The sequence below is a fragment of the Ostrea edulis genome, chromosome 2 (genome assembly GCF_947568905.1).
Source record: "Ostrea edulis chromosome 2, xbOstEdul1.1, whole genome shotgun sequence".
Taxonomy (NCBI): domain Eukaryota; kingdom Metazoa; phylum Mollusca; class Bivalvia; order Ostreida; family Ostreidae; genus Ostrea; species Ostrea edulis.
This window is the reverse complement of record NC_079165.1, coordinates 29,996,548-30,010,194: the sequence shown is the minus strand read 5'-3', so window position 1 is coordinate 30,010,194 and position 13,647 is coordinate 29,996,548. Positions and strand designations below refer to the sequence as shown.

General features: G+C 33.4%; 2 protein-coding genes across 8 annotated transcripts in view; one reads left to right on the top strand and one right to left on the bottom strand.

Annotated features, from left to right (window-relative positions):
- The window catches only part of LOC125678675 (cytosolic phospholipase A2-like), a 53,847-nt gene extending 48,962 nt beyond the window's left edge, over positions 1–4,885 (bottom strand). The window contains exon 1 of the mRNA XM_048917297.2: positions 4,762–4,885. The gene's annotated coding sequence lies outside the window, so the exon portion shown is untranslated. The remainder of the gene's footprint in view (positions 1–4,761) is intronic.
- The window catches only part of LOC125678677 (prostaglandin G/H synthase 2-like), a 52,393-nt gene extending 38,841 nt beyond the window's left edge, over positions 1–13,552 (top strand). For all 7 annotated transcript variants that reach the window (XM_048917299.2, XM_048917303.2, XM_056153716.1 and 4 more), the window contains 9 exons: positions 404–523; positions 1,228–1,371; positions 2,386–2,529; positions 2,838–3,016; positions 4,233–4,316; positions 4,779–5,025; positions 9,003–9,289; positions 9,846–9,990; positions 11,368–13,552. In XM_048917299.2, coding sequence (XP_048773256.2) covers positions 404–523; positions 1,228–1,371; positions 2,386–2,529; positions 2,838–3,016; positions 4,233–4,316; positions 4,779–5,025; positions 9,003–9,289; positions 9,846–9,990; positions 11,368–11,726 — 1,709 coding nt within the window. In that variant the 3' untranslated portion in view covers positions 11,727–13,552. The remainder of the gene's footprint in view (positions 1–403; positions 524–1,227; positions 1,372–2,385; positions 2,530–2,837; positions 3,017–4,232; positions 4,317–4,778; positions 5,026–9,002; positions 9,290–9,845; positions 9,991–11,367) is intronic.
- The last annotated feature ends 95 nt before the right edge of the window (positions 13,553–13,647 follow it).

Below are 13,647 nucleotides of genomic sequence, written 5' to 3'. Positions count from 1 at the left end.
AACCCCAACTTATTTTTCCCTTTTTTTTTTATCATTTCCCCTTTGAAGGGGACATTGCCTTTCATTTAAACAAACTTGAATCCCCTTTACCATTTAGATTGAAATTGGCTCAGTGGTTCTGGAAAAGAAGATGAAAATGTGAAAAATTTACGCCAACAGATGCCGAATAAATTTTGATCAGAAAAGCTAACTTGGGCCTTTGGCTCAGGTGAGCTAAAAAGCATTTAAGTGTGGCAATACAGAGTTTCCACCAAAACATGTAAAGCCCTCAATACTTTTTCTGAATTAGTACTTTATAAAGAAATCTCAGATCATCTGTACATGTATATACTTATAAGAATATATGGAATTTGCAAGTAATGCATGTACCAAATTGCTAATCTGTAATCTTCCATAATTTCAGGTGCACATAATCCCTGTTGTTCCTACCCATGTGAGAATAATGGGGTATGCATGACTCGGGGAGAGAGTTATTACTGTGACTGTGCCAATCTAGACTTCTACGGCAAACACTGTGAAACCCGTGAGTCATTTTCAAATCTGTTACTTGAGATTCTCTGTGAAATCTTACCCCAAGTTGTGAAGTAGATGAATATATTTGAAAGCACAATAAATCACGTATGACAACTCCTTATCTATTGGTTTCTGATGTTTATCATTGATAATACTTGTACACTCTAGTGAAAACGAGTTTATAAATTAAAAATCATGCAAATTTGCATTTCTGGTTTTAATGTATGTAAGGAATTTGATGTACAGGAAAGGAGTGCCACTATTGCTTGGGAATTGTGTCAATGAATGGAAACCTGGGTTGACACCATCAGGTTTGATTTCAAGACACCTGGGTTGACAGGTTTTAATTAATTACATAATACAGAAAACAAAATTTTTTATCTGAATTGGGGGTAAACAGACCCAGCCCACACTACAAACTATTGTGAGAGCCCCAACAATAACATTATATGTAAAACTCTTCCACTATCAGAGGGTGAAGTGTGGGGATGGTGGGTGGGATAACCAAAAACAGAGAAAGCAATAATGTATGTCCAGCAAAGTTAAAGGAATGGTGATGTTTTGCGAAACTTGATGTGGATTGATTTCAGTGATCGTGTTTTAGATATGTGTAAACGAAAATTTTTAAAACAAAAATATCATTGAAAATTCATCCCAGACGTCCTTTCACAAATAAATTTACTGTTGTATTTTAAAATTGTGTGTATTTTTCAGCTACATTTATGAAGAGGATAAAACTATTCCTTAAGCCAGACCCAGACACACTGCATAATCTATTGACGTCCAAGAAATGGCTCTGGAACACCATCAACAGCATTCCTTTCCTGGCAAATTTTGTCATGAAAAAAGTTTACACAAGTAAAAAAAATTTCTTAAAACTTTGTTCAACTATTATATGTGTAAATAATTTAATTTTGATTGTAACACACAATTATTATATGTGTAAATAATTGAATTTTGTTTGTAACACACAATTTCATTTGTTGATTGCCATTCATCAAAGTAATTTATATGGTAAAGAATGATCAACTGTTATACCAGTCCATATTACCGTCACAATGCAGAATTTTAGAAAGTTGTCATATCAATATTCATATTACATGTTGGTTATAAACAATATGGATTATATCAGGCCTGGATTTCTTGAAATAAACTTAAGTCGAAACTTGGACTTGAGTCTGAGATTTTACTTAACTTTTGACTGCTCATACTTAAGTTTGATATTTTTCCAAGAAATCCGAGGCCAGATGTTTAAATAAAACTTCAAACTTATGGAAATGAGCTAATGCTTAACCATATCATACAATCTTAGTTTTTATATAAACTGTTTTCTGGTTTACAACATAATCTACTCCAAACCATTACATTTGTGTGTATATGTAACTGTAATCCCCCCACCCACCCCGGTGAAAGTTGTTGACCATGCAGTCATCATTTTTCAAACTGTTGTAAGACTGCTGCCGAAATGTCACTTTAATTCCTAGTGCAACAAATACACTCTTTGATACACGATTTGTTACAAATACACTCTTTGATACACGATTTGTTTATAATTTATCATAAAATCAAAGACAATGGCATACCGCTTACAGTTTTCAAGTGTAAACAACAAATGTTGGTGCATTAATTATGGTGATTTTTAAGGAATCAAGGCACACAAAAATATGACACCAGGCAGGGGGAATGGAGTACCATTATTGAAAAAGTCTACCCAGAAGAAGGAAAGATATGTCAAACACAAGAAAATTCAGTTCAGAATATATGTCCAATTACATATCTTAGTCACATTACTTCAGCCAATTCCAAATTATTATTCAATATATTTACACATGGCAGTTTTTATAGTACTGACAATTGTCTCTTTTTTTCTAGTGAGATCTGACATGATTGACAGCCCTCCAACCTACACCTCAGAGCATGAATACATCACTGTGGATTCCAACTTCAATCTCACCGTGTACACCCGGACCTTGCCACCAGTACCCAAAGACTGCCCTACTCCTATGGGGGTTTGGGGTAAAGTACTGTACATGATATTTCTTTAGCAATAATGGCAAATGTGTTCTTTTTAACAATTTCTGGTGGCCGACTCGTTTCTTCAGCTATAAAGGTCACATAGTTGCATCTGTAGTTTTAACCACATGCACCTTTCACATGTACCTTTTCAGCAGAGCTCATGTTGAGAGAGTGCTGAGGTTTTGTTCTTACAGAAAAATATATCATGCACATGAAATATAATATTCTTGATTGATGAAAAGTGTGTGTTCACTTAACAAAATTTGATTCATTTTCATAATTTTTGTATATTTTCTAAATAATTTCAGGAAAGAAGGAAATGCCACCACCTGAAGACATTGTCAAGACCTTTTTTCTTAGAAAAGAGTTTATTCCAGAACCCATGGGAACCAGTACTCTGTTTTCCTACTTTGCACAGCACTTTACACACATGTTCTTCAAGACTGATATAAAGAAGGGGCCCCAGTTCCAGTGGGGAGGGCATGGGGTATGTTTGAGAATTTTGAATTCCATATGTGGATTAAATAAAAAAAATTATTTGCCAAAGATAACTCCCGCAAACATTCAATCAAAACTAATTTATATTTCCAATGTTTTTGCCTTTGATACAATTACAAATTGTAATGATAGCCATTTCCTCATGAATGCATTACAGATGCAAAAACGCACGTATGAATACAGATAATTAAATATAGTACATCCATTTTAATGGCTGAGAATTCTGACAGAAAGCAAACTAGAAATAAACTTCATTTTTGAAAACACAGGAGGGTATGAACTGTGACATTTCATGCTTTCATAATTTTCATAAAGTAAGCCAGCAAGAAGCATCATTCATACCCTCATGTATTTTCAAAAATGAAATTCACTTTTCTTAATATACATGTATACATATACACACACAGTGCCTGAACTAAATTTGTCACAAAAAGTCATGTGTATTATCATGCACTACAGACAAAAAAAATAACACCACTGCTTTAAGATTTGAGGATAAAAATGTGTGATGCTCGTAGATTAAGGTCAGGTATAGGCATTGCAATGCAAATAACAATTAAAATATGCAGAACCAGTAATTTTGATTAAAATATGAATAATTCAAACTCAATTCACTTGTTCCAAGTGCACTTGATTGGCTTATATCACATCATATGAATATATGTCATATGGGTTACAGACAAATCTACAGTGCTCCTTCGATATATTGCCAATTTTTGTTCAAGACCAATTTTTCTTTGTAATGCAATATTTTGCTTGATGTTTCATTTCATTGGTTTTTCAATTAAATTTGCCATGAAATGCAAAATTTGTATTTACATGTAATAGGGTAGCGTATTTTTTGTCATTCTTCGATGATGTACGATGTTAAAATCAAAACCTTTGCATAATCATTAACTAGTCCTCAAACCTCAGTGAATTAATTAGCCAATCAAAATAGTTGCCTTAGAATGTAAAATGAGAAACATAGTTTGGTATTTGAGATATCAATGTTCGAGATACCAAACTTCAATTGTACAAGACTTTTGGTTATATGTATATTACCAAAGCACCTGAGCATGAAAAGGTTACATTTACCAGTAATATATTACCTTACAAACAGACACCTAAAAATTTTGAATATTCATAATGAATATCACTTAAAAGTTTGGTTGTAGTTAATGATTATGTGTTATTATATATACACCTGAGTTTTCTATTTAAAGGTAGACGTTTCTCATGTCTATGGTAAAAACAAAGACTCAGAGAACAACCTCAGGTCATTTAAAGACGGAAAACTTAAATTTCAGGTAAGTTTAAACAGACATCTTCATGAATCAGGCATGGTTTGTTTAACTAGTAATTTAGCTTATAAATAGAAACTGGCGTGACAAAAACTTGAATTAATTCATTGTCATCTAGTTGCACATGGTAGCTTAATACTGAACAACAAAAATGGTAATACAGCTGAAATCAATCATCAGATGCTGACTCAAACGCACTGACCACAACATCTGTAATATATCCTATCACCGGATATAAACATTTGAAACATCCTATCACAGGATATAAACATTTGAAACATTCCACCACAGGATATAGTTCATAATATTTTCATCTAGATAAAGTACTACAGCATTAAATGAATGGTAAACCATACAAAAATTTACTCAGTTATCTATAAGTATTGCTTATTGTAACAATTTTTGAAAATACAATTCTGTTAACTGATTAGTAATTAAAGGTGATGCCTACTTTTCCCATTCGAACAGGTCGTAAATGATGAGGTATGGCCTCCACTTACAAAGGATGCCAAAGTTCCCATGGGATATCCAAAACATGTGGAGACGAACAAGCAGTATGCCATGGGGCATTCTTTCTTTGGTCTCCTGCCTGGCCTGTTCATGTACGGTACGATCTGGTTGCGGGAACACAACAGAGTTTGTGACATTCTGAAGGCTGAGCATCCTGAATGGAACGATGAGAGGTTATTTCAAACATCCAAATTGGTTATTCTAGGCAAGTTCTAAATTTTGGAACAATCTTTTAATTATACACAGTCATACAAATAATTGCATTATCCCATTCTCACAAATGTATGTAAGTCACAAATTATTATAGTAGTCAATATTCTTATCCACAGAATGTATTATGATACTAGGTTTACTCATGAATTACCATGAAAAATTCAGAAATAAAGGTAGTTTTGAAATGGTGTATAGCATCCTTTCATGACAGTTATGGAAAGGACATACATTTTGCATCTTCATTTGTACATTCATGATCATACTTTAACCACACCTAAAAGAATGCGAACTTTTACAAAGTTTGGGGTACATATTCATTTTCACGGTCGAAATGATGTAATATAGTCATTGGAGGAGAAAGTTTGTAATTCCATGCTAAAATGTCAACCACTACATCCATCTTTTAATGCAGTGTACTGCAATGTCAAAAATCAGTTTGTAAACCAAAGAAAGATCTTGAGGATAATCTGGCCGTAAAATGTTACTAACGAAAACTTTCACAAAATGGCAAAATCAGCACAATGCTGAGAAATGTCTATAAAATGGTTTAGTGGCCACATAAGAAAACCAACAAATGACGTATAACAAGAGTGGCACTCAGATGGACCCCAGAAATAAAAAGGAGGAAGGGTCGTCAGAAAACAACATGGAGGCATACAGACAAAACAGAATTGAAGGAAATGAAGCTAACTGGGGAAGGGGGTGGGGTGGGGAAAAAGCTCAAGATAGAGGAGAGTTAAAATCTTTAGTCCTTACACTACGTGCCTCTGTTAGTGCAGCAAGGACTAGGTACTACATTTTAGTGAAGGTACGTAACCAAGATCCCTTCTATACTGTCTTTATAAAAAAAGTAATATCATATGTAATGTCCCTAAATGCAAAATATCCACACAAAATACAGCTGTGGTTTGGATGGATTTTTTGTATTAAGGGACATCACATCTGTAATCTTGGTTATGTGAAGGGCACTAATCCTTCCCATTACAAATAACAATAGATATACAAAATAATCATGAAAAAGAAATTACAAATAAGAATTTCTTTAGTTTACAATAAGATTCTTGATACTGCATTTTTACAGACATATGAAGTGGTTGACAGTTTAACATTTTTAAAAGGTTAAACATTCCACAGTAATGTAAATAACTGGGTATTGAAATGAGTTTTTGAACAGAGTATGTGCATGGTTTTGTATTTGTGAAGATTGTAAGTACTTCTTAAACAATTCTAGCTGCTCTTTGCTTTAAGTTTTATGAAGTTTGATAATCTGAGATACAGGGAACTTCTCCCGTGACATTATAATATATTTTAGACATTATACTGTAGAAACTTACCAATATAAATATAATTTTCATTTATAGCACTTATTAATTTCTTGACTGGATACAATCAAATCAAGTAAAACATTGACCACTTTTAGATTTTCTCTGGTGCATTCCCGCGATCATACCCTAGTTTACAAGAATTCAAAATCATTGAGTTTTTCTGACACCAACATTCAATTTGTTTAATATCAGACAAAACCAATTGTTCAATAAATAATATGTTGTTATCACAATAATGCAATGTAGCAGCATCATCAACAAAAAAGTAATACCGGAGTTTTGTACACTTAATGGGAGATGTCAACATAAAACAAAACAAATGTGGGCCTAAAATAGAACCCTGAGTTACTCCAATCCAATGAGCCATATGGATCACGGAAATAAAGAAACTAAATCCTGCTTTGATGGGCAAAGTATTGATTCAAGATTTCATACCCAATTTTAATATGCTGGATACAATTTTCTTGATAAGAATGAAAACATTTCATAGCCAGGATATCAAATGTACAATTTTGAATTAGTTTTTGAGGTAAAATATCATGGCTAACAAGGTCACATGCATTACTAAAATCTAATTTAAAATGTTACTATGCCAATAAGATTATATTTGTTCTTTTCTTTACATCAATTGGCCTGATTGAGATTGGGTGATTATATCAAAATCATATGTGAATTTACAAATATGATTATAGCAACATGCTTGTCTATAAATTCGGGAAGTGTGGGTAGAATTTAAATTAGCCTGTAATTTCCAGGATCAGTTCTAAATTGTAACCTATTTTGAAAATGGGGCAAACATTGGCAACTTCAAGAAGAGAGGGGAAAATACTTATGAAATTGTTGTTTATAAGATGGGCAACTGGTCCAGAGTAAATACTGGCTGACACCTTGAGCAGTTGAGAACCAACAAAATCAGCTTTAGTTGATTAATTTATATTAAGTTTGGCCAACACATTAAAAACTTATCTTCTGAATCAGTGACTGCACCCTATTTTGAAAATTTCATCACCTCCCAATTTTTTGTGAATTCAGACAATGCATCAGAAATGAATGATTGTGGAGAAGTAGACCCTTAGATATGCCAGTAAAACGATTAACAAGAGTACTGCAAATGGTACAAGATATGCCCATTAGACCTTCAGTACAATATATGTATCTATGATGAGAAAAAGTCCAGAAAATTATTCGATCTACTTTTAGCCCTAAAGTATATCACAGTGCACCAATCAAGTTGAAATGTACACTGAATATCTATTTCTCTGAGAAGGAGCTTGTGACAAAATTTTAGGGGAATACCTATATTCATAACCAAAAAAAATATCTGGAAAAGTGTATGACCTACTTTTACCCCAATTTTGCACCAATCCAGTTAAAATGCAAAGTGAACTTATCTTCCTCCGAGAGGAAGCTTGTGACTAAATTTAAGGGCAATATCTTATATGTAAGGAAAACAAGGTTTTTCTACTAAGTGATACCTTGACTTTTGACCTCGAGAAATAATAGGCATCCTCTGCTTGCCATAAATTGTATGTTTACCAAGTTTGACAGTCCTAGCCCCAACAGTTTGGTCTGTATCCTGCCTACAAGGTTTTCCTACTAAGTGATACTATGAACTTGATCTTTGACCTTGAACAAAATGCATCCAACACTTGGCATGGGGAGTATGTGTTCCAAGTTTGATGGTCCTAGCCCCAATAGTTCGATGTGTATTCTGCCTACAAGGTTTTTCTAACATCTGATACTATCATGGTGATCAAATGTACCAAGTTGTAAGATCCTGGAGCTTACAGTTTGGTCTGTATTCTACCACAAACTTTTCCTACCAAGTGATATTATGACCTTTGGCCTCTGACCTTGAAGAAGAAAAGATGCCGTCTTTCACTTGGCATAAGGAGTATGTGTACCAAGTTTGATGGTCCTGGCCCCAATAGTTCGATGTATATTCTGCCTACAAGGTTTTTCTAACATCTGATACCAAGACATTGACCTTTGACCTTGAAAAACAATAAGCAGCTTCCTCTGATCATGTTGATCAAATGTACCAACTTGTAAGATCCTGGAGCTTACACCTCATTTTGTATTTTGCCTACAAGGCCCAGACAGAGCCATACCACAATATATCCCATCTTTGACGGCATATACAAATGATGACTGTATCTTGTAGAGTGTTTGCATTGAAACATTGCTGAATCAGGAAATGGTATTATATGTTGTTGATTTCTTTTTCACATTCCTTTGGACATGCATTTTGCTCATTTGATAGTACATGTACTGAGATTAAGTAGATTTATCAGATTTTTTGCCTTTTCTCCATATCCAGTATTTTTGTATTATCACCATTTTAAAGAAACATATATGTATCTTACTTACCAAATTTTGTGCAACTTTTGCATGGCTGTCCAGAATTTTTTAGATGATTGATTGAATTTTTCAAGTATTTCATCAGGATTGTCTAAAAGTTTTAAAGACCGAAACTCTGCATAAGTTAAGTTTCCCAACAAATTTTTCATTGCAAACTTTATGAGACATTTCTTCATTCATTTACAGACCCCTTGTAATCTATCCTTTATATTTGGGATATAACTTCAAAGTTTTATTGTTGTTTTTATATAAATTTGATTTGTGTTTTCCTTTACACCTTTAGGAGAAACCATAAAAATAGTAATAGAAGACTACGTGCAGCACCTCAGCAACTACCATTACAAACTGCTCTTCAATCCGGAGCTGTTGTTTGGGGAACAGTTTCAATATCAGAACAGAATAGCTGTAGAATTCAACCATCTGTATCACTGGCATCCTCTTATGCCGGATGAGTTTAACATCAATGGAACCAAGTATAACTTAAAGGACTTCATGTTCCACCCAGAGATAGTTGTCAAGCATGGAATGAGGGAGTTTGTGGATTCGATGTCGAGACAGAGAGCAGGCTTTGTATGCATCATGTCTTTATATTGGATTCTTATCACTAACAAGAAACAAAATGGTCATATTTTGTAATTTGCATAAATATATTGTTACAACTTCATGGAGAAAATGTGACCATGCAGATTAATACATGTACCGTAAAATTGTTTTGCTGCTCGGTGCTTTACTGGATTGGTTTAACTTCTATGCACTGTCTTAACTGAAACATGTGACACATTCTGTTGAATGACAGAACAACAATTTTTTTAAAGTTGGAGGCAAAATAAGTGTTCTGGAAGGCTTTAAATCTTTTTTTATCTTTAAGTGGAAGAACACAAACTTAAGTGAAGTTCTAATGGATGCAGACAAGAAGAACATAATGCTAGTATCAGAAATATCAATATAAAGTACCAGCTACTTTTGAGTTTAAATTCTATAATAACTAATCATGATTCAAAGAATCTGGTTGACCAAGTTCTGTTAGCCAAAGGAGTTATATAATATGTACAAAACTTGCATAGAAAAAATATGCTTTATATTTAATTTTGTAAATACTAACCTAAATATCTTTTTCTGTCTCTAGTTTGGTCCCCACAATCATGGTCCATTGACAATCCCTGTAGTGACAGATCTCATCAAACATGGACGTACCTTAAGATTACAGCCCTTCAACCAGTACAGGAAAAAATTCAACCTAGCACCTCTTAAGTCTTTTGAGGAATTAACAGGCAAGATTATTATATTTGCATTGCATTCATTTCATTACATAAGAAAATGATACCACCAAATATTTGTTTATAGCTAGCCTAGCCGATTCTTAATGCAGTTCCACCCTCCATCATAAGATTTTGTAAAGTGAATGATTTAAAAAGATTTATGCATGACAGGAACATAAATTTTGTTGGAGTCTTTTTCAATAGTTATTGTAAAAAATCTTGTTAACCATAAAATATTTCAAAAGTCTAAGTTATATTATAATCAATTATATGTTTCAAAATATTGAATCCAAGGGCAATAACTCTGTTTTCATTGCAATTTTCGGACGTTGATAACAGGTATGTGTGTGCTAATTGATAAAAAATTCATCAATATCACAACATACTTATTTTATCATTTTTATTTGTTACTAAGATACGTTATTTGAAGAATTAACAATCAAATATAAGATTGAACCTATAATTCTAGAGGGGTGGAATTACCTTAAAGGGAAGAAATCTTACTGAATAACATTGTAATATACTGGAAAGGAGAAAGTCTATGGCTGGACCAGGAATCGAACCTGGGACCCCAACATTACTAGTCAGGTGCTCTAACCACTGAGCTATAATCCAAGCTGATATCCACAGTCCATATAGCCCAAACTAATATATTTTTCCCCTTCCTTAAATTGTCTTTGCCCTCAAAGACATGTACACAACCCCGACTCTTTTTGCCCCTTGCAGGACTTTCAACGGAAGTCCAGAAGTGGTCACCGGCACCAAATGTAATATATAGGATGGAAATTTTTTTGAACTGGTCTGGGAATCAAACCCGGAACTCCTGCATTACTAGTCAGGTGCTCTAACCACTGAGCTACCCAGGCCAATATCCACGGTCCATATAGCCCTAACTACTACAATATTTCGTATATATAGAAATCTATTGATAACAAAAATATTCTGTTGAAATTACTCATAATTATTTTTACCTTAAGGTCAATTTACATGCTCACCAGGATTATAATTCTCTCAGAATAAGTCTGAATTTACTATTTGTTATCTGGGTGCATTATATTGGAACATATATACCATATGAGACATGTGTCATGCAAGTCACCATGATGAATATCTCTATTGAGAAAAGATTATTTAAGTTTGATCCCTGTGATATACATATTATCTAACTTTATCAACTCTTAACGATTTAGAAAGATACATCACATACATTTTAAAAGTAAAAGTAAGTGACAAAATCTATTTACTTCATATTACTCAAAACAAGTTTACAGCTCTATTTTGGTAGCAATAAGTACCTAAACATTTCAATATACATGTATGTGTTATTTGATATGGTATAAGGTTTTTATAATCAATATTTATTGATGAAAAGGCTAAAATAATTTTCAGGAGAGAAGAAAATGGCAAAGCAGCTTGAAGATTTCTATGGTGATATTAACGCTCTGGAGTTTTACGTTGGATTAATCATGGAGAAACGGCGACACAAAGCCTTGTTTGGGACCTCTATTGTGGAGATGGGAGGACCTTTCTCTGTAAAAGGCCTGATGGCCAATCCAGTCTGCTCACCCAAATACTGGAAACCTTCCACATTTGGAGGGGATGTGGGGTTCAACTTGGTAAAAACTGCAACTCTTCAAAAACTCTTTTGTGAGAATATAGAAGGAGATTGCCCCGAGGTGTCATTTAGAGTCCCCGATTATAAAGAAGGCGATGTTTTAGACTTCATAAAACAAAAACTAGAATTATGACACTAAGGCCTATTAGATGATTTTTAAAGTTGTTCTTTTCCATTTACATGTATATGTATCATATATGAATATGACCTTGAAAGATTGCAGTGGGTGGTGAGAATTATTGTGTGTATTTTGTATCCAATTTCAATTTATGGGTTTTCAATAGTTTGACAGGTTTAAATATGTATGTATGCTTCAAAATATATATATGTGTATGTGTTATCGGTGAATCGCATGTATACCCAATCATGTTAGATCCATGCATTTTAGAACATGTAAAACAATTGTTGCAATCAATTCAATTAACTTTCAACAACATGCTCACATTGCCAGCAGTGAGTGCAGGTTTGAGAGTGGCTCCACTCCGACCATTCCTTGGGAAAAAGTTTGTGTGATCTGTAACAGTAAAAGATTTTCTGCTACAATATTCAGACTTTGTGTATGATTATAGCTTTGCATATTCTACTTTGGGCTGTATTTGTAATGCTGCAACAATAATGGAACTTAAATTAATCCCAAAAAAAATTGTCTCCGATCTTAGACAGATGTGACACATCCCATGTTTGGCTTACAATGCTGTTGGGGGGGGGGGGGGGGGGGGGGGCTAATCAATGCTTTATCTGCAACTGATACAGATTTTGTTCAACATAATATTATTTAATCTCTGTATGGTGATTACATACACATCAGAAGATGGTACATTTCTTTGACCAATAATTGAAATATGATCAAGATGTGCAGCAAGCCGAAAGCGCAGATCGAGACCTGAATTTGGTCTTATAATCTTATTCTTTTGATACAGAAAGGTGGAAACATCATCACTGCATTAATGGAGGGTATTCTTTATATTAATTATAAGTATCAATTCTTAACATTAGTTTTAAATATTCCTTACATTAATTACAAGTATTCCTTACATATCTATTAATCATTCTAGTCTGTGAAATCAAGCATTAATCAGGGTACAGTGTATCATTTTTATTTACCTGTTTACTCAATATATATTTTTAAAACTTATACCCCCAAAAAATTATGAAAGTAATCCAAACAACAAAATAATTATACTTTGAAAAGATGAAGATAACGAACAATGGTGAGATGAGACTGGTGGCTTCTATTACATTCCCTTAAGACAGTAATACATTAATGTTTATGATTTATATCAAAACTATTTTTTTTTGTTCCAGCTTAGAATTGCTCATCGTCACAAACCACGGGTTATTGTTTCATTCTATTTCAAAAATAGCCTGTGGTTTGCGACAATGAGAATTACTATATGGATGGTTCTCTTTGTTTTTAAGAGTATTGTCCATTGAACTGTTGCACACATTCCTACCTGCTTAGCAGATATCCAGTTAGAGCCATCTGTACCTATTTATAAGTCTTAATATTGAATATGTGAAGATCGTGATTACTTTTTGTCTATTTTGACTACTTTTGGGTTCACATTACTCATCAAAATTGAGTAGACAACTATAAATATGAACATGGGGGAGTATCTACAATCTCGAGTATTTCAATATGATGTACAGTGTATATACACCTTTTCTGACAATCAAGACTTTGTTGTTTTCAATCTGTTTTTCTTTTTATCCTTGTATGCTATATTTGTACAGATATATCATATACAAAAGCTCACTGTCTTATATGATGGCCCCTATATATGTCCGCAGAATATTATGTTGTTTTGCAAATATTTTGCTGATCTCGCTTCAATTAAATGTTACACAATGTGTTATTGTACAAATCTTATTATAACAATTAAGTATTATGATTAATATTGATTTAAATATTGTACCTGTGTATGGTCATCTGGTGAATTATTAAATTTATGAAAATTATATGTTTATGCTTTCTTAACTGGTGTAAAATGTTGTTGCAGTGAAAAAGATCCAGATGTGTGTAATTACAACGACCACAGCTACTAAGATATTCA